The sequence below is a fragment of the Ceratina calcarata genome, unplaced genomic scaffold (assembly GCF_001652005.2).
Source record: "Ceratina calcarata isolate Rehan_Ccalc_2016 unplaced genomic scaffold, ASM165200v1 scaffold92.2, whole genome shotgun sequence".
Lineage (NCBI taxonomy): Eukaryota > Metazoa > Arthropoda > Insecta > Hymenoptera > Apidae > Ceratina > Ceratina calcarata.
Genome location: NW_017180576.1, coordinates 916,635 through 936,777, shown reverse-complemented (window position 1 = coordinate 936,777; position 20,143 = coordinate 916,635). Strand labels below are relative to the sequence as shown.

Here is a 20,143-nt window from a genome sequence, read left to right as displayed (position 1 = left end):
AAAAACAGATTAAAGCGGTACGTCGTGAAGAAGAGATGGATCAAAGCGGTCAACACCATACTAGCGTTGAAACGAATGGGCGCACATTTAGATTTCGACGCGGCCGAATAGTTCGCTAGAAGGCGGAGTAGAAGGCGGATCAACGTGTTTACGTTAGACATCGACGTTTGTTCGAGTATAAAAGAATGTGATTTTTCACTAGAGTCAGAGATTAACCGCGCACACATGTAAAGTATTATTTTTTTTATCGCCAAGACTCGACCGTCGGAACGGAATTCAGGCGACGACGCGACGTTTTGGTTTAGAAGCTTGCCACACATTTTTCCAGTAGGCGAACGCGTAGATTTTCCGTTCACACTTTTTTCGATCCATATAAAAGTTTTGCAAACGATGACAGTATTACATAAAACAATGTCGGCGCGATAAAAATAATTCCACGCAACGGAAAGAATATACACATATATCAAAGATAATTGTAAGAATAGTTGTAAAATGACAGTCGGACATCGAAGAAATTACTAATATACACGCTGTATAGATTTCTAATACATTTAAGATACTCGCTTTTACCCGCGTGTATCTACGAGGTAGGTAAATGCACGTGGAAGGTACGTACGATAATAATTCTATTGCGCGAACCTCGTCGTTATTTGCAGATTTACGATCCGCTATTTTCTTTGCGCACAGATACAGTAAATGCTACCATTTCTGCTCACTGCCTTAAGATTCCATACGAGATTACAAAAAAAGGAGTCAGTGATTAGAAATTGGGACTGTTTCCGTGTTTGTTGTTCACCGTCCATCCGCGATTCAATCGAGTTTAAAAGGTCGGCATTGACGCCACAGCGAATTAAACGCGCGTTCCATTTGGACGCAAGCAATTTCATGCCGTGAAATGTTGCGAGGCTCGTGGCTCGCGCGTCACGGAATAGAAATTCGTATTATGTAAATAAGCGCGTGTAGCACTGCGGGGCGGGGTCGCATCGTTGTGTCTTTAAATAAAGTCTTCTACGGTATCGGTATTGTATGTACGCGACGGTACGCAATCTCCCGCGTCATATTTATAGCCGTCGTCGTAGGCCTCCACCTGTTGTCAAACGTCTCTTGCCCCTAATCGTGACTGTTGCTTTTTGCTCAGGCGACAGTCACGAGCCAAGGGCGAACCATGGACGAAATTGATAGAATTTGTACATTAAAAATACCGATTATACGTATGCACATGTGTAATAAAAACGTATCTAAATAATATAATTAGCTCGTTTGCATGTTGTATGTACATTTACAGGCGGAAGACGCAGCGCTTAAAACTTGGGTCTTTTTGTACGTGGAGATCTTCGAGATCGTACATTTTAATTAAGAATCGTAAACTATGGACGTGAATTAAAATTCGGTATGTGAATCGGTAACAGTAGTAAAAATACGGTATGTCAATTTGCTTTTAACGAAGACACCTTCTCTTTTAAGAGTTTCATCGTCTCGTCCTCACCGTTCGTACAAGTAGAAACCCTCGATGTAGAAAGTTTGCGAACGTGTCAGGTTTTTGGTTTTCATACAGATAGCGCCAGCGTTCAGTCACGCACATACTTCCAGTGGTAAACCAAACCATTTTGAGACCAACGAGACCAACGTTGACTGCTTTCTGCCCGTTCTGCTGCGTTCGCATAGACCACAAAGATGTAGATCGCGCATCGTGGATTGGACTGTGAAATGTTTACGTTTGTCTCACACTAAAAATGTGTGTAATATTCCTGACGTAAGGAATTGTCTCTGAACAACAGTTGTATTTGAATCATAATAGAATCTTGTGTCTACGTTTGTACGCGATTGAACGACGATTATTAATTTCGCTGGACATCGAGATTTATATGGATGATGGTGAGTAAACGATGTCGTACGATGTTAATAAAATCGTTATAGTCTTAGTTTCATCTTAACTTGTACGTCGTTCAACGAATCGTTTGGATATTTGTGAAGGTTATGTTTACTCAAAAACCTAACCTGACATTCGTTGGTATCTCGATATTTCAGGCTGATGCATTGCAGAAATGGAGCCCATACGCGAAAGAATATTATCCTTTGAAAGCGGGTAGCATCGATGGTACGGACACGGAACCACACGACAAAGCTATCAGCCGGGCGATACAGGCGCGTTATGAACCGCCTCGCGGAATTAAATCAAAGCCGGAAAGAACGTTGTTCGTTGCCAGATTCGGCCCAAAAATCACCAAACATGATTTGAAAGAGGTAAAACAATAATAAGCGTTGTTGTCTCGGTTTAGCTAATTTCGCACATATACACCGAACAGATTTAAGACGATCAGGGATTCAGTTCTTTTCCAGGTACGGAGATGTTATATCAGCAAAAGTTATGGTCGACATCGTAACCGGTCTGTCCCAATGCTATGGATTCGTAGAAATGAGAAGCGAAGATGACGCTAAACGAGCGCTCAGACGTTGCGTTGATGTCACTTTGAAGGCGATTACGAATGTGGCCGAACGATGAAAGGATGGAAACCAAGGAGACTCGGTAAGTCGAAGTTCGAACATTTTTAATACTACTGAGAATGAGTATGGGCAAAATATTGAGCTATTTATTGATTAGTATAATTATGTCATATTTTTGAAAGTACATAATTTTGAAAGTCATGAGATTTATTGCCTTTCGAGCTGCTCTGGTTGCGATACTTAAGTGCCCAGTTCTAGAAGTGAATCTATCAACATAAAACCGTTGACCGGTCTTAGACAGCATGAGAGCGTATAAAGTTTATAAAATCGATTTAACAATTATATTTATGTGATCGGATTGTATATTTGCAGGCGGCGGTTTCGGTGGCAGAAAGGAGTCGGGACAGCTCAGGTTCGGCGGAAAGGACAGACCTTTTAAAAAACCGATTGTGCCGAATATTGTGAGGAACGACAGTCAGGAGCACTCTCGGCATCAGGAATCGTCGAGAGAGGATCATCGTCATGGTCATCGTCATCACTACCATCATCGTCATTAAAAAACGAGCCGATCTACGCGACAATTTGTAATATAGAACATTTTCATTAGCATGTTTGTGGATTCGTTTACGAATTCTGCAACATCGATTTCGATCCAATGTAAATATTTAAGAGACTGGCGTACCTCTTAAACGGTTTGGAGCTAGCGCGCGTTACGAAACGCTTTGCTATTATTAAATCTTTGTTTGCCTCAAACGTTGACACGAGAAACTTGTTTATCTCGTAAATGTCGCTCGTATCGAGCGTGGATAAATTAAATATATTTTTTATTTTTGAACAAACCTTATTACTATTTTACGAATCATCCCCTTTCTCGTAAGACTCTGCCATACAAATCTATTTCCTTTCCCATCGAGCGTGTAGCGTTCGATACACTATTTGGCTCCTTGTACACGATACATCATTTGGAAAAATACAAGTTTTTTTCGTCTTCGAAATTCGTTACAGCTATCGAACGTGATAAAGTTGAGATATTGGGATACAGAATGTAGCGCGGAACTATGGATCCGTGGCATTTGGATGAATAAAATTAATCGGAATCAAGTCGTTAACCAAGGCGTGTTGGCTATTAAATAAGAGGGCCGGTGTATTTGTTGAAACGGTAATCGGTATCGTCTAACTCTGACCGAACTCGATGCTAGAGGCTCGTACGCCAGGAGCATTCAGAGCTGGCTTTTCAGGGATATTCAAAAATAGTTGGAATCTCGCGTTAAAGTCCGAGTAGAAGGTTGACTCCTGGGAGGTGTGGGCGTATGAGAAACGAGCAGGTATTAAATTAAGGGGAACGCCGGCGTCGCGCGCCTCATTTAATTGCGGGAGGACCCGAAGGGAGTACGAAACGATTTCGGTGGTTTCTGGCGCGGTACGAAGCGACGCCGTCGACGTCGCGGAACTTTATATCGGAGCGTCACGGCGCCCTCTCCCCGAGGCAGCCCCCTCCATATATGGAGCCGCCTCGTGGTTGCTTCGGCCACGCGGATAGCCTCAGCCTCCAGGCTTGCGAGCATCAACGTCGAGCCGCTGCCTCCTTCTTCGACTCGTTCCGCTCCCTGTGCCTTGTCCACCGCGGTCGTCAAGGTCTCGAAGGGACGTCCTATGTACCTACTTGGATCCGTTCGTTCGTCGCACGAACGTTCCTTGCCAGTTTTCTCATTTCTAAACGCAACTGAGGGCTACCAGTATTACGCGATGAGGATCGCTACGACTCTGGTAGCTACCCAGCTGTTTCGATGCCGAAGTGAAGGATTTCCTCATCCAATTTAAGGGAGTTTACTTGATAATTGAATTAACGATAAGATGTAGCTAAAATTTTACATGGGCTATTATATTTATTTATTATACTATATTAGATATTTTACATCGACTGTATTGACGAGTATCTAAACAATCAACGATAAAACTTACTTTTTGTTTTGTGTAGAATTAAACTAATATTTGAAGAATACATACGTATTTTTATAATAATCATTCATGATTTCTGACACTGGCAATAGAAGAAAGTTAATAAAAAAAATTGTGCTCTTGGGGCAAGCAAATCAACCTCTGATGAAATATGGCAACGTCGCACTCATTCTTTGTATAACAATATGTCGATGAAAATTCATTTTCTCATACGACTCTGTATAAAAGTCGCAAATTCTTGAAAACATTATATCTCGGTTATAAAGCAATGAAGAGCCTCGAAATTTTTACACAAACTTTTTATATGCAAACGAAAATCCATGTAAAATTTTAGCTAAATCTTGTCGTTAATTATCAAGTAAACTCCCTTAAATTCCCTTGCGCGCGGTAATGGGATTTTTGTAGAAGGAATAACGACCACGAAAATGTAACCGCGTTGCGTGCACTATCGCGATAGTCCGTGTATTAATAAGCGGACCACGTACCGTACGTACTCCGTGAGATTTTATTTCGAACCGTCTCATTTTTCATTTGAGAAATCGGACGGTTTATCGTACGAAGAGATGGTATGTAGATAGCGTCAGTGAGTATTTTCATTTCGCGAACCTTTTTCTAGGACTACGGTTCTATACATATGTATGAGCGCATATGCGATCTGCAGAACGACCGAAATTCTCTTCTCTTCTCTACGCATACTTTCGTTACATAAAAGAATTTTCAATTTTCAACCACCGAATGCTTTCCTCTTCTTCCCTGGAATATGCGATTTTCGTTTTCTCATTAATCGAGATTCCAGGCATGAGTGATGATCCCCGATGAACTCGATCCGTCGACCTATTAAAATATTAGAAGCGACCCGTGGCGAACGCGGGAGGAAGAAGAGGAAAGAGCGAAAAAGGATTGGAAACGCCAAATCGAGTTATCGAGAGTTCGGCCGTGCCTCTTCGAATCGGATCCTCGCGCCGCGACTATTCGCGGGGGCGGAAACCGAGCGGTCCATAGGCCATAGGCGGACGGAAGGAGCACCGGAACACGGGAGAGCGCAGGGTGGCCGCGTGATGCCGTGGCCGCGTACGAGATACAGAAGTTGAGAAGAGAGACGAAAATAGTAGCGCGGCAGGATCGTATTCACGCTCGCGCCCCTCGGAGTGGTTCGGATCTGCTCGTCCGCTATTAATAGTCGAAAACGAAAGGGAGCGAGTCGCGAGATTCCGAATCGGACGACGGAGTCTTGGTGGTGTCCGAGTCCCGTTCAAGACACTTCAGAGCCGCTCGAGCTGTCGCGGACTCCACATTCCACCGGCAAAAGCTCTTCCGTGCGCGCCCGTTGGAAGTTGCAAGCATCCACTGTTGTTTGCTCGGCTGGTGCCCCGAGGCGAACCCTCGTACGACGCGCCGTTTACACGCACCCACCCGCACACCACATTGCCACACACACAGATCCACGTCACACCGTTCGAGTGTAAGTTCCCAAATAATACAATATTTCGGCCGTGGCCCGCGCTCGTAACCGGATATTATTATCGATTCGTCAGAGTGTTCGTGGCAAATGCGTACGTAGGCGAACGTATCTCCGCTCGGTGGTGCCTGCTCGGTGCGATCGAGCCTCGTTTATGGGACCTCGCTTCAGGAACTGCAGTGTTTCCTTTGCTCGAACGACTAGTCTTCGATTCGTAAGTGGGCTTCCGAGATAGAGTGAGGAACGTCGAGTGCCCGCGACAGTGGGGATGAAAAGTGTACGCTCGACCTTGAGCGGGCATCACCGACCGTATCGTCGATTTTCATTCGTCTCAACATATTCGAGTTCCAGTGATATCGATCAAACATCGGACGCGATCGTAAACGTAAACATTCTCGGCTTCGTTCTCGATCTCTGTGCGTAACGAAAAAGGGGGGTACGCGTGTCACCTAGCAACGATTCGTCGAAATCGCGTGTGAAAGTGAAAGAGTCCGTAGAAAGACAAAGTCGTTGGAAGAAAGAAGCGTCGAGCGATAGATTACCTCGGGTAAACCTCGTCTCGATGGGATCGTGTACGATCGGTAAACGAAGAATGGGTAAAGGTATCCGAGTTACGAGCGGCGAGACGGTCTGACCATTCAGCGACTCGTTCTACTAGCGCGGCAACCGTTCCTCGTAAAGTCAGAATGGAAAGTTTGAGGACGACGAAAAGAAAAGCGTGAGAGAAGAATAACTCGACGAATTCGGTCATTTCTCTCGTTCGATGATACAAGAGTAGAAAACCAAGTCGAAAAATCAGACTCTCACGGTCGACCGAGCATCGAGCGTATCCACGTGGTCTTCGATGAAATCTGTTGACCGTATTTAACGAAAGGACGTTGAATATCGTGGAACAATCTAAAAGAGGACAATCCGACCGTTATTTCCGTTGTTCGAACGCGGCGGGTCGAACGACACGGATATAGAATCGCGTCGGCGCCGCGATAACTCATCGTCTATAAATGCCCGTCGAATATCTCGTTTCCAGATATTCGAGGGTGACGCGTGCAATTATGTAACGTCGTTCGCTCCCACGCCTCGCGTCAGCCCGCGCGACGCGTAAACGTTGGCTGATCACAAAATCGTCGCGTCGAGCCAGTCCTCCGAGGTCGCGTCGCGGCTTCCTTCCGATTTCGAACGTCGCTCTTGGGATTTATCTTTGGTAGCGTGAAAAATTACCGATCGATCGACTAATGTTTCCTGAGTGAAAATATAACGCGGCGAGGGAAGAGAGTCGACGGGCGAAAGAATGCGAGCCTAGGTTTACGAAGACGAGATCGAGGAACTTGTACGCGGAAGGAGGGAATCGAAGGGAGAGAGGAAGAAAGGAGAAGGCGATGAACGAAAGGAAGAGAGAGAGAGAGAGAGAGAGAGAGAGAGAGAGAGAGAGAAGAGCGCGGAGACGATTCTCTAAAATTAGAACATTAGAGGAAGAGAAGGGGATGGCTCCTTATAGAGCTTGGGACGCCGAGCTTGCGGCCAGGGTTAGCAAACCGGCGCTCTCTTTCTCGCCTCCGAATATCGGGTTACACACCTTTGCACCGGCCGACCGGTCGTCAACCAGTGCATCGTCTCGCGCCCCTTCGACTTCTTCCTTTATTTTCCAGCTTCCTCTTTCTCGCGGCCGACCAAGGTTCGATTCACGCTCGACGATACATACTCTGTCCGTCCTCGTCCGCAACGCGGAGTTTGTTCATCGAATATTTTATAGGACGACCGCCAGCCAGCGTAGACCGTTGCGTTCGTCGACGAAGAAGGGACGATCGGATCGTTGCGCTCTTCGTCTCTACCACTTTTTTCTTCATTCGTCCTTTAATCGAGATTCGGCGAGCTCTCGAAACGGAGTGAAGAATATTCGATTCGATCGTCCCCTCTTTCCCTCGTTCCGAGAGGGAGACGCGACGACAGGAAGATCCAACCGAGACGATCGTTAATCGGTGATTCGTTTACGTGTTTCAGCGCAGCTTAACCACCGGCAAACATGTCTGACGACGAGGAACAATACTCGTAAGTATTTCCGAATTGGTCGCGTCGAAAGTATACGATTCTTCGGACAGTTCGCGCGTCTCGACGTTCGTCCGTCCAGAACGACGGGCGAGCACCAACGCGCTCGTCCCGAGACGTCGCACCCTTCGTCGACGGTGTGAGCCGTCTCGGTCGAACGTCGAGCACGCGGCTCGTAATTCGTAAGTTTTGTACGCGATCGAGCGTAACGCGAATGCGTAGCCCGTCGAAGCGTAGTCGAACGGATAGATCGCGTCCAACCTTTCTCAGCGTCGATTTGCAGGGTCGAGAAATCGCTCGACGTTTCCGACGATCCCTGCATAACTCGAAGATTACCGAGATAGCCCCCGAAACGTCGCTCGTTGTCGCGGCACGAGCGAAACGTCCGACGAAATAACACCATCGTGAGTCCACGTAAGAGGAACAAGAAAAACAATTGTCTCCGTGTATCTGTCGATAAATCTCTCCGTCGTTGAATCGATGCACGCAATCCCCCCCTTCCAGCCCCGAGCATCCGAGTCTCGTTACGAAAATAAAACGACCCTACACAAGCCCCGAAACGAATTAACGAACGCTGCGCGTCGCCCCCTCGATCGGATCGCCTGCTAAAACTGTTTCTTCCGTTCCACGTATTTTCTTTCCGTTCGTTTATCGAGACCGAAGTTACTCAGCGATGAAACGGATTCTCGCTGGCCGAAGAGTCCGTTTATTTTTCGAAACGAAGAAACTGGCTCACGGCACGTGTCCTATGGTACGTGTATCGCAGGCATGGGCAATTCATTTTTCCTCACACTAGTCGCTCTCCCTAATATTTGTAAATGTAGATATGCACCTGTATATTACATAGAGTCAAGCATCTCTACTTTAGCTTGCGCTCAAGGCCTTGTGTCTTGAGAGACACTTTTGCCCATGCCTGATGTATCGGGTCCGTTCGGTAGCTGGTTAGACACGTTTACGTATACGCGTACGCGACTAATTCGTTTTTGGCATCCGTCGCGTACGTTCTTCGAGGGAAGTGGGAAAGGCATTTTTGGCGGGCGACCGAGCGAAAGCCCCCCCTCCCCACGACCCTGCCCTTTGAACCCCGACCCCGTTTACGTTCCGAGATTGATACGGCCCCGGCAGTACGTTCACCCCTTACGTGTCCATTCGCTAACAAATATCTTTTTTCCATTTTCTGTTTTGTAGCAGCGAGGAGGAGGTGGTCGAGGAAACGTAAGTGTCGCCCTTTAATCCCCCGAGTCCCAGTGATCGTCCCCACAAAATACTACTAACGTCCACGTTCTCTCATTTTCTCATTCCAGGAAGTAAGTTCCAGAACCGTGTCTGCGTTTAGGTGGCTGCTACCGCCGCGCGCTCACCGGGGAGTCGTAGTTCTCGTTTTCCCGATCTCGGTTCCAGGCTTTACGTCGCTCAGTCTCCTTTAGCGGAACTCCCGGCGCTGTTCTCGCGTTCGCGATCGTCACGCTTTTTCCCCGATACAGCTTTTTTTTTTCTCACGTTCCAAACTCGAGAGTTCAGATCGTAGTAGACTAGACTGGTACAAGAGGCTTCTCGACGATGTAGCTCGCATACTTTTCAGCTTGTCGAGAGAGATTTCCGGATCGGTTCCTCGCGTCCTCGCGAAAACCGTTTAAGCGTCGAACGTGCTCGTCGCGGCACCGAAACGAACGCTCGGTACACGCGGCTCGTGTTACTAAGATCGTGATCCGAGGCGCGCGCGGCCCGAAACGATAAACGGGAACTCGGTCGAATTTAGAACGCTTCTTTTTACGAAAATAGTATAGAGTATGGAGCGTATTCTGTACCCGCGACGACGCCGTCTGCTTGCCTTGGACGCTATTTACAATTGTGTAGCTTAGAATTTTCGTTGTCCGCGGCGATTGCGAAATTCGTCTCGGCTCGACGCCTCGCACTTTGGATCTCGGGCGAACAGACTCGACGTATCCGAGGACGGAATCGTAATAATGAGCGTAGGAAAAACGTGCGATGTTCCCTTGGAATCGCGATGATCTCTCTCTATCTCTATCGCCGAAATTAGAACGCGGTTCTCTCGCGAAAATTAGAGCGGACGAGCGACGCTGCACGCTGTCTCCACGTCATCGAATCGACGACGCCGTTTTCCGATCCGAGAAATATCGCGGTCGCGGATATCTCCTCGTGATGCAATTTCCATCTTCTCCGGCGATCCAGCAGCTTCGCTCGTTCCCGCGGAAATACCGACGCGAGCCGCGATCCTCCGGTCGCGTTCCGAGTAAAGGAGAAACGGTTTCGCGTTCGCCGAGGTAAAATGGGATACGAAAGAAGAACGACGACTTCCTCGCCTAGATTTTCAAGAATAAGCGAAAGGAAAGAATCGACGCGGCGATTCGTTAGCCGGCAGGAAAATCTAGATTAAGCTCGGGCCTTCGACTTTGGTTTCTGATCTCCGTCTTGTTCTTTTTTTTGTTTCTATTCGCAATCCGTTCATGCGTAATTATCCGTCCTTTCGCCCCTCCACGTACGATGTACGATACGCAAAAAACGAATCGACCGATCGCCATCGACCATCGACCATCGACCGAACCGTATCGAAAAATCAAAGGCAACCGGAGAGGAAGATCGAGTAAGTTTTCCGTTCGAAGAACGAAGTCTCTACGTTCGCCTCTTGTTATCTCGTTCAGCTATTCGCAGTGTTTATACTTCTCGTTTCGTACTATCTGTCCATCTATCTATATCTGTTTCTCTTTATTTTTTTCTTCTCTTTCGCTGCGCTGTCCTTTAAACTATTTAAATATTCTACTTTTTCTCTATCTATCTGTCTCTCTTTCTCTCTCTGTTTAAAGCTGAGTCTAACCGTTCTTCTCACGCTGTTGTCGTGTCGTTATTGTTGTGGTCGTCGTTTTGCATCAATTCGGTCCTACGTCTGTGTACATACGTCCGCTGTTTCGCTCTGCGCAATCTGTATTTTGTACGTACGCGCGTACTCGTTTATTTGCGCATTTGCTTCTCACCGGCCGCTTCGTCTTTTTGTTCTTCCGGTCTCTTCGCTCCGTTGTCTCGTCGTTATCGACGAGACTCATCTCCGTGTTCAACGCGTTCTTCCGCACGATTTTCTCTTCGCTCTGATAACGATCGACGATCTTCTTTGTGAAAGACGCTTCTTTCTCGAAGACGGTCCGTTGTCGATTCTCCACCGGTACCGGCTTACTCGTCGCCGCTTTCCACCGCTTATTTGACGGCACCCGTTAAACGCTACCGCTACTCTCGCTACCGTTACGCGAGGACGACCCCTTTCCAGTGGTTCTCGAACGAGACCTTTTCTTCGCAAATTTCTATTGTGTCTCGCACCTCGCCAAGAACTCGTTTGGAAACCATTTAGAAGCACGAATCTCGTCCAATGGTTTCCCTATTTCGATTCTGTTCCACGTAATCGAAGCAATCGGATGTCGCGAAAATCGTCACTTTCCGGTTCCAGCGCAGCGTGGCCGTACCACGCGATTTTCCCGCATTTTGTTTTCCGCGCGACGCTTTTTTCCCCCCGGAATTCGCTTCTCGCGAAAGCTTGTTCGTCTCTCGCATACTTTCTTCCTCTTCGTTTCTCGATCCTCGGATCTCGTCGAGAAACGGGTGTAGCAGGGAACCGACGTTTTCATCGATTTGGTGAACGTCCCGTCGCTTACTTTTTCGGTTCCGTCGCTACACTTCGCCGTCTTCGTCCTACCGTCTTTGATGCTGTGTCGCTGTTGCTGCGTCGATGGTTGAACGATGTCTACTTCGCTGCCACTTTGTCCTGTCCGCCGCCCGTACACGTCCGCGTGCATACTCGTATACGTGAACATTGAAACGCGTACGTATGTAGATACGTCTCTCGACTCTGGTCGACTCGATACATGGACGTTCCGGACCACGCCACGACCACGATTAAATTCCCTCGGCTTTTCCATTATCATTAAATCGTAAAATCTGCACGTAAAACGGAGGAAATAAACGCGTGCTCTCGATCAGACGCCCGAGCACGGAGTCGCTCGACTCTCTGAGGAGGAAAATAATGAGACTGGTAATTCCGTGAGTGGGATCGTTGATGTCGAGGATCGGCCGGGTACTCGAGAGCGAAGACTCGTGTGAAAAGGACTGAACGAGACGAGAAATAAGCAAAAATAAGAAACGACACACAGGCGCGGAACGGTCCCACGTTAAAAAACCAGGTTGGAGAGAGATTACAATCGTTATTAATGTGCCTTTCCTTTCTTTTTTTGTAGGGGTAGGGCGTCCCAAAAGTAAGTTGAAACATCGAGAGGTTGTTTATTACACGTCAATAATACTTTCTTTGTTCTTCGGCCGCTTTCAACAAAACCCCCAAACCCCTCAAAGCTCGCGCTTCTTTTCGAAATGTTGGCGGGAACGAGAACGAGACTCTCGCGATTCTTCCTCGCGCTTCTATCAGGACCGTGAAAACGCGCGCGTCGAGGTATTCCGTACAGGGATGTTCGACTCTCCGCAAACAATCGATTCTTCCAAAAAATCGATTCTTTTAGATAAACGGTATAAATAAATACATAAATATTCGTTTTTTTTCTTTGGTGTTGGGTATATGGGCAGGTATTATTAAAGGACAAATCGATTTTTTAAAGAATCGAATCGAACATCCCTAATTCCGTACCCTTGCGTCGTGTCGTCGATACGTGGCGCAGCAGCGCCGAGGTTGCGTAAGAAGCGCGCGAAACTAATATAGCTCGCGTCGCGCCGCCTCTCCTCGGCTGGATCGTTGCCAAATGTTTCATAAATACGTGTACGATAACGTAATACGGTTTATTCTTATACCGAAGCTGCGACGCGCGTACAGCACGGCGAACGAACGACGCGATCATTTTCCGTGGAGATCTACGGCCGTGCGTCGTCGTCCCATCGATTCGTGTTTTTCGACGTTCTCAGGTTTTTGATTCTGGAGACACGGGGTGTCTGGAAAATGTTTTTTATTTTCAGGACGAACGAGAGCAACGATACACAGTTTCCTCCCGTCCCCCTTCTTTGTTTTACTCGTCACAGTCCGAGCCATTGTTCACCCTCGCGGGTCTCAAAACTCGACCGCCCTTTCGTTTCGTTTTGTATCTTCCGCGAAGCCTCCGTGTCCATGTGTCTCGTATCGTTCCAAATTCCATGAATCTCATCGATCGCACAATGAAACGTGAATAACGTCTCGATCCCGCCAAGACTAATGGTTTAATATAGTTCTCGTGATCAGTGCTCGAAGCAACACCACCACCAAACCCCCCTGCCCGTCAACCAAGCTATCTGTTTCTGTTTTTTTCTCTATCTCTCTCTCTGTCTCTTTCGATCCATCTCGTGTTTTTTCTTTTTGTCTCTCCGAACGTTCTTGATTAATCACGAATTAACTGCTCTGTACATAATCTCCGTGTGTTTGTCACGCTCGTACAATCGCGCGTACACCTACGTATATCTGCGTACGAGGTCGGCCGAACGAGATCTTTTCTACGGATCTCGTCAGAAATATTCCGATTCCCCCCAGACCCGATCGAACCCCCCGCCCCCCCACACTGAAAAGTACTAAATCGACGCAGCGTCTCCAAGCGTCGGCTTTTTTTTGTATCCCAACACCAGCAGCAACAGCAGCTACCCAACGCCCCTCCACAAACCCTTGAACCCTTGTCAATTTTAATTACGTTCGACTTTTGCGCTATGATCTATCGACCTTTAACGAATATCGCGGAAAGATCGACCGAATCGTTATCTCGGGGGTAGCTCGATTCTCCACGTTCGAGACGGTTTCGGACGTCTAGACGATCTCGTCTAGCAGTGACTCGTCGCGCCGATTACGCGATCAGTGAACGCGTTGCCAACGGTAATGAACGTTGTTTAGAAGTTTCGAACGGCATGGCCAGCGACAATACTGACCAACATTAATTCTTGGCCACGATCCCGTTTGGCATCGTCGCGTTTCATTTTTCAAAGCTGACTCGTACGGTACTCGAGGCGTGACAAAAACGTGTGCTGACATTTTTTAAATAAACGAATGATGGTATTTGGAGAATCGGGCGGCGTCTGGGGTGAAACGATCGTTAAGGGTGTCTCGCGTAAATCGGCTGAGCTCCTCGGCTTCCGTCGCTTCTTTTTTAAGGCGTTGTGGATAACGCGCGATGACGAGACCGAGGCGACGAGTAATTGTAAGATTAAGCAACGACTGTGCGCGCGTTGCTTGCATTTGAGATTCCAGTTGCGAGAGGATAAGATAATGACTGACGAAGAGAAGAGTGACTGCACGTCTTTGGTACGATGGGTGTATTCTCTCCGATTCTTTCCTAAATATCCTTCGTCTTTTACACTGGATTTCTATAATAGCTTCTCAGTCCTCGGTCTTCAATACTCAGTATTCAGTTCTTACTTCTCAATTGTTTGTTACGTTTGTAGCGTAATGGGTTGTTTCTCGATAGATGATTAATGAAAATCGAAAGAGAAAGGGTAAATACATGTTGGAACATTTTAGATCTAATTTTCTTTTACTTTTATTGAAGTGAGGAAGGGTTCCTGAATGAAGTTGGAAACAATGAATATGTACGTTTATGATAGTATAATAACTTTCAAATAAATGATGTATCACGAAGCAACCTAAACAAGCAGTTGGGAATTGAGAACTGAAAACTGAGTGCTGAGAACTAAGTACTGAGTACTGAGAAGGGGCTATAAATTGCAGTCGTATTTTCAAGCTCGTCGCTTCACGGAAGATCGTTTCGCTTGACGACGAGTCCGTGCGTGGCTCGCGATTCGCCGTCGAGACGATTCATTTTGAAATCCGTGGAGTACGGATAAATAAATTTTGAAGCGTGAAAAATAGATAGAATCGTCCCGTAGATATCTTCTCTCGCTCACCCGCTAAATCGCTTTCTGTGGAAACGCTTGATCGCTTATTCTCGAGCGGCCTCCAATCCCGTATTATCCTTCCCCAGCTAAGCGAGTAAACGAATATCCCCCGCCGAAACTCCTTTCGTCCGAACCTTCAAAGCCCTACCGACGTTTTCCGTAGTCGTTAAAATTGGAGACTCTTCCTAAATTTTATAATTATGATCGGTTTTGCGCGAGTCAGCTTCGTCGATCGGACAATTTTCTGTCAATCATTTCTTTCTATTCCACGTTTTCGTTATCGTCCATCGGATTCGAGTTTAATTTGATTATTTTATTCATCGATGAATTAATATACATAAAAATAATCAAATTACGTCGAACGAATGTCAGTATCATAAAGTTGCTTTGACAATTACGACTTGATGAAAAATTTTTATCTCTTCTCTGGAGAGTTACGTTTATTCGTCCGTTAATTTGCTCGCTCGATTGACTGTGGTGAATTACAACTTGCAGAAATTTGCATCGACAGATTTTGCAACGCAGAAAGAGACGCGTTATTCTAGCGAACATCGGAGCCGGACCGGATATCGAGTTTTTATTTTATTTACTTATTCATTTATTAACACGGGCTTGTAAAACCGATTCGTATACAATAACAAATCTATTAAATTTGTTAATTAAAACATACCGACTCAAATCTGCAATTTAACTTAGTCTCGGGTCATCCTCCCGTCTCTTACTTCGATCGTCCGAGTAACACGCTTTCATATTGAAAAACGCTCCACCATCTTTTCTATCGATCTGTTCCATCTATCTATCTACCTGTCCGTCCGTTTACGTGCGTCAGTGTGTTTGAGAGTGACAAGTGGCGAAAACTAAAAAATGGTGCGAGACAGCGAGTGATAACTCGGAACGAATGTGATGAGGGATGAGGGACGTAATAAATAAGGGTAAACGGAAAATGGAACGCGAGAGCGGAGACGTTGCGGATCGGGAAGAGCGACTGGAACTAAAGAGAGTTACTTTTGTTTTCGCTCCGATTCCGGCCTACATCGCAGGGACTCCGCGGAGAATCCCGAGTTTATGAAGGTGAGGCGAGATCCCGGGATCCCCGAGATCTCGTAGACCCACGAGATACGATATGTCGGGGACCGTACGGGTACGGCTCGGTAAGGAAAGTTCGGTATTTACGTTCGGGGGCGTTCTCTATTTTTCCGGTGGCGAACAGAGGCAAGAACAGAAGAGGAGCGATTTGGACGATCAGCTGAAGGAATACATCGCGGAATGGCGGAAGCAGAGGGCCAAGGAAGAGGAGGAGCTGAAGAGATTGAAGGTTCGCGCGCGACGTAAACCAACCTCGAATCCGTTTTATGACCCGCGTGCATGAATCCGGAACAGGTTCCGTTACCCGCGAATTTATTTCTCTCGTGGTTCCCGTTCTGTAGGAGAAGCAAGCGAAGCGCAAGATCACTCGCGCGGAAGAGGAGAAGAGATTGGCTCAGATGAAAAAGGAGGAGGAGGAACGTCGCCAACGTGAAATCGGTCGGTTTGCTCTTTAGACTCTGTCCTAATCCTAATCGCGCGTCACATGCCTCTCGATGTCGTTTACCATGCTTTTTTCAATTCGCAGAGGAGAAGAAACAGCGCGACATGGAGGAGAAGAGAAGGTACGTAAGAATATTTCTCTAAACGTGGGCTCGGGCAATTTCAAAATCGATTCCTCACCCAGGCGTCTCGAGGAATCGGAAAAGAAACGCCAGGCTATGATGCAAGCTATGAAGGACCAGAGCAAGAAGGGTCCCAATTTCACCATCACCAGGAAAGATTTGGCAGTTCGTATCCTCCCTTCCCGATGATCTTTCGGGTCCATCGAATCGTTGAACACTGTTTCTTTGTTCAGGGTAACCTGACGTCGGCGCAACTGGAGCGCAACAAGACGAAGGAGCAGCTCGAAGAGGAGAAGAAGATCTCTTTGAGCATTCGCATCAAACCTCTGGAGGTCGAGAATCTGTCCATCGAGAGACTCCGGGCGAAAGCCAACGACCTTTGGGACACGATAGTCAAGCTGGAAACCGAGAAGTACGATCTCGAGGAGCGGCAAAAGCGTCAAGACTACGACGTGAGTACGCGAGACGATCATAGCGTCGTTTCCGAATTTACGTTACGGCGGTGACAAACGCGGTTGAGTCGCGCGATGAAAATTGCATCGGCTCTCATACCGGGTTTATGCGAAACGATAAGTATCGACGGAAGAACATTCCGGATAATGGCCTTACCTCGTCGTTGGTTGCAGCTTAAAGAATTAAAGGAACGTCAGAAGCAGCAGTTGAGGCACAAGGCTCTGAAGAAAGGTCTCGATCCCGAAGCCCTTACCGGCAAGTACCCGGTAAGTTCACGACGAAACCCAACAGAATATTTAATGCGCAAGTCTCTCTCATTTATTCTGCTTCCATTTAGCCCAAGATCCAAGTCGCCTCGAAATACGAACGTCGAGTCGATACCAGGTCCTACGACGATAAGAAGAAGCTCTTCGAGGGTGTAAGTATCTCTACGATTTCTCCCTTTGATCGGTCGCATCTCCGAACGTTGCGTGAATTCGGCGCGTAGACCTCGCGAAAACGACCCGAGAGGACCGACCGAAAAATTGTTCGAAAGAACGCGTAAAACCGATGCGACCCGGTCGAAACAACGAACGATGAAGCCTCTTACCGAGATCCTCGTAGAACGTAGGGTAGAAAGTTAACGGTCGAGAGTACCGATAAGCTGATGATCAGAGACGAATTCGATTGTTGAATCGCAGGGCTATGACACGCTTTTAGCGGAGGTCAACGAGAAACTTTGGAAACAGAAAACGGAACAGTTCATGAAGCGCACCAAAAGTGAGTCTTGCCGAGATGGCTGTCGACGTACCCCCAACGCCCTGTTTGTTTGCGTTTCCGATTGAACCCCCCCCCCCACACGACCCTCGACCCATCGATCGGGATCGTCGCGTCTTCTGATTTGGTGGTTGGCCCTCCAGCAGTCGACTCGCTGCCGTTTCCAAGCTTGCCCCTACTGTGTAATTGACCACCGCACGACCCTTCGTAATTGAATAATATCGAAACTGCCCCGAGAACACGGAAGTACCCTCACACAAAGATCAATTATTCACGGTACGCGCATCGGCGTACGACACGAATTATCTACACCCGTACACGCATTCACGGAAGACACTGTATGTGCTCGCGTTACCATTTTCGTCGAGTGACTAACCGATGCGACTCGATTCCGTTTGACCCGAGAGAACGGCCAAACTCGATTAACAATCGTCGTCGCGTCAAACGTGCAGCGAGTTCCAGAGGAATACGCGCGTATCGCGGTGTCACCGTGCCACCCCGTCGAGCCCCTCGCCCGGAGATACCGTCGGACGACGGATAGGGTCCCGAGTGTCCCGAGTGTGACGACGCGTCCTAGCATGCCGTTTTGTCCGTTCCGTGTTTCAGGGTCTGACCGAGCAGCAGAAGGAGATCATAGAGAAGCAGTGGACTCAACAGAAGGAGCAGTTCCTCGGTCGTCAGAAGAGTACGTACGACACGGCCCGCTCTCTCGAGCAAACGCACAGAATTTTTCCAACGAAAATGTTAACGACGCGTATCGTAAGCATGAGAATAGCATGAATAAACGATGAATAGGTGAATGAATGAATATGAAAAAATAATAATTACGAACAAATAAATGAATGAATCAATGAATGAGTGAGAGACTGGAGGATGAACGAGTAAAAGAACGTTCCACTGGTTCTTGTCCTTTCGCGTACCGTGCGTCTGTTCGAGACGGGGGCCCGGTAAGTTTCGTCAATATCTTGTGAAAAGTAAGACGAGCGACGGTCACGAAGAGAAATATTTGATCGTTATCAAAGAACACTGAACGCCGAGAATCGCGAAGATCTATTTAAAAAATTGACAATCGCCTATAAACGTCCTTTGACGATTTTTTCGTCTCTCGATACACACGCTGGTGACGAATTAGTACGAATCCTCACGGACCTTCGCTCTCGTCGTTTACTCATTGTAACATTTTTGTGACAATCCCAGAATGAATCGAAAAAAAAAATCGCGATCCACGCTAACAACGTCCATTCGTTAAAAATAAATAATTCGATGGTCGGTTGTAATTGGAACGGAGTTTCTTTTTGGAAACAGCGAAGTTGCCGAAATGGTTCGGCGAGAGGCCGGGCAAAAAGGCTGGAGATCCCGAGTCTCCGGAGGGCGAGGAAGACGTGAAGGCTGCGGCTGAGGATGAAGATTTGGAGGAACCACAGTTCGAGGAAGAAGAGGAAGAAGAAGAGGAAGAGGAGGAAGAGGAGGAGGAAGAGAAGAAGGGAGGCGCTAAGAAGGACGAAGAAGAAGAGGAAGAAGAGGAAGAGGAAGAGGAGGAGGAGGAAGAAGAGGAAGAGGAGGAAGAAGAAGAGGAGGAGGAAGAGGAGGAATAAGCTTATCCTCCTTTGAACGAGTACACAGGCGCCTGAACGAGACCCGCGAGTTCGATCGATTCGATCGGTCGACCGAAATAACGAAACAACTTTCGGACCATCGGACGGACATAGTCGTGGCGGCAGCGGAGACGACGATGGCGCGCGACCGCGGTCGGAATCTCGTCGCCGTGGGCTGGCTCTTCGCTTCCGGCTCCTCTTTCGTCGCGCGTCGTCGTCGTCGCGTCGAGGCGATCGCGAAAAGAACGGTCACGCGTCTTCTCCTCGCCCACGACCGAGCCTGCGACGGCGAGCGTTCCGTCGCGACGAAACGCGCTTACCACTTCTCGGCTGTCCTGCCACCGCTACTCATACCATTCGTTGCTCGTAATACTTAATTGCTACTATTATTCTTATTATTATTATATTGTACAAAATACACGCACACATTATTAAAATAAAAAGGAAGAAGATCGATCGCGACCGTGTACGATTTCTCACCTGTCCCGTAGAAGATCTCAAATCGCGTCACTAGGAAAGGTGCCATTTTTATTTATTTACTTATTTATTTCTTTCTTTAATTTTCGATGAATATTTTGTTGTTCGACTCACAGATCGGTAAAAACCGAAAGAGAACGTTCGAAAATTCCTGTGCACGTATTTACGTCATATTTTTTGCGGAGCGGAAGGAATTTGAGAGATCGCGGTCGGTCGTGGACATGACAAATTTTCTGCCTCGTGTGGTTGACCCGAGCTTCGCGGTCGAGGCCGAAGGAACCGAGAGAACTGTACGGCTTGCAAGATGAAAATCATCGCATCTTCTTTTCTTTTCGTCATATTTTTCTAGTCTCTAGTCGTTCTTCCGTTACGAGCGTAACGCGGAAGTAATCAGCAATATCTAGAACCTATCGTTTTCGTCAGTGACGCGATCGTGGCGCGTACGAAAC

General features: G+C 47.3%; 2 protein-coding genes across 10 annotated transcripts; both read left to right on the top strand.

The window, feature by feature from the left end:
- Positions 1–109: 109 nt before the first annotated feature.
- Positions 110–3,284, top strand: LOC108631620 (U11/U12 small nuclear ribonucleoprotein 35 kDa protein). The gene is given in 5 exon segments (XM_018035675.2): positions 110–1,875; positions 2,029–2,244; positions 2,330–2,474; positions 2,477–2,527; positions 2,818–3,284. Coding segments are annotated over 5 exon segments (603 nt in total). The 5' UTR covers positions 110–1,869; the 3' UTR covers positions 3,003–3,284.
- Positions 3,285–5,774: 2,490 nt separating this feature from the next.
- On the top strand, positions 5,775–19,674 carry TpnT (troponin T, skeletal muscle). Of its 9 annotated transcripts, none has more exons than XM_026819059.1 (13): positions 5,775–5,866; positions 7,862–7,909; positions 12,148–12,165; positions 15,805–15,835; positions 15,975–16,079; positions 16,192–16,288; positions 16,377–16,413; positions 16,476–16,578; positions 16,647–16,865; positions 17,040–17,132; positions 17,204–17,284; positions 18,229–18,307; positions 18,928–19,674. In XM_026819059.1, the coding sequence occupies exons 2-13, from the start codon at positions 7,884–7,886 to the stop codon at positions 19,215–19,217; spliced, it is 1,179 nt and encodes a 392-aa protein (XP_026674860.1). In that variant the 5' UTR covers positions 5,775–5,866; positions 7,862–7,883; the 3' UTR covers positions 19,218–19,674. The 9 variants fall into 9 exon arrangements, with proteins under 9 accessions (XP_026674860.1, XP_026674864.1, XP_026674862.1 ...); XM_026819063.1 differs by lacking the exon at positions 18,229–18,307 and adding an exon at positions 17,547–17,625; XM_026819061.1 differs by lacking the exon at positions 5,775–5,866 and adding an exon at positions 5,945–6,077.
- The last annotated feature ends 469 nt before the right edge of the window (positions 19,675–20,143 follow it).

Excerpts from the sequence above, each read along its gene's own strand:
- TpnT (XM_026819058.1), top strand. The coding sequence starts at position 10,375 with ATGCGTAATTATCCGTCCTTTCGCCCCTCCACGTACGATGTACGATAC. Across the intron at positions 16,414-16,475 it reads GACATGGAGGAGAAGAGAAG|GCGTCTCGAGGAATCGGAAA; the intron begins GTACGTAAGAAT and ends TTCCTCACCCAG. Across the intron at positions 17,285-17,546 it reads AGAAGAAGCTCTTCGAGGGT|GGCTATGACACGCTTTTAGC; the intron begins GTAAGTATCTCT and ends GTTGAATCGCAG.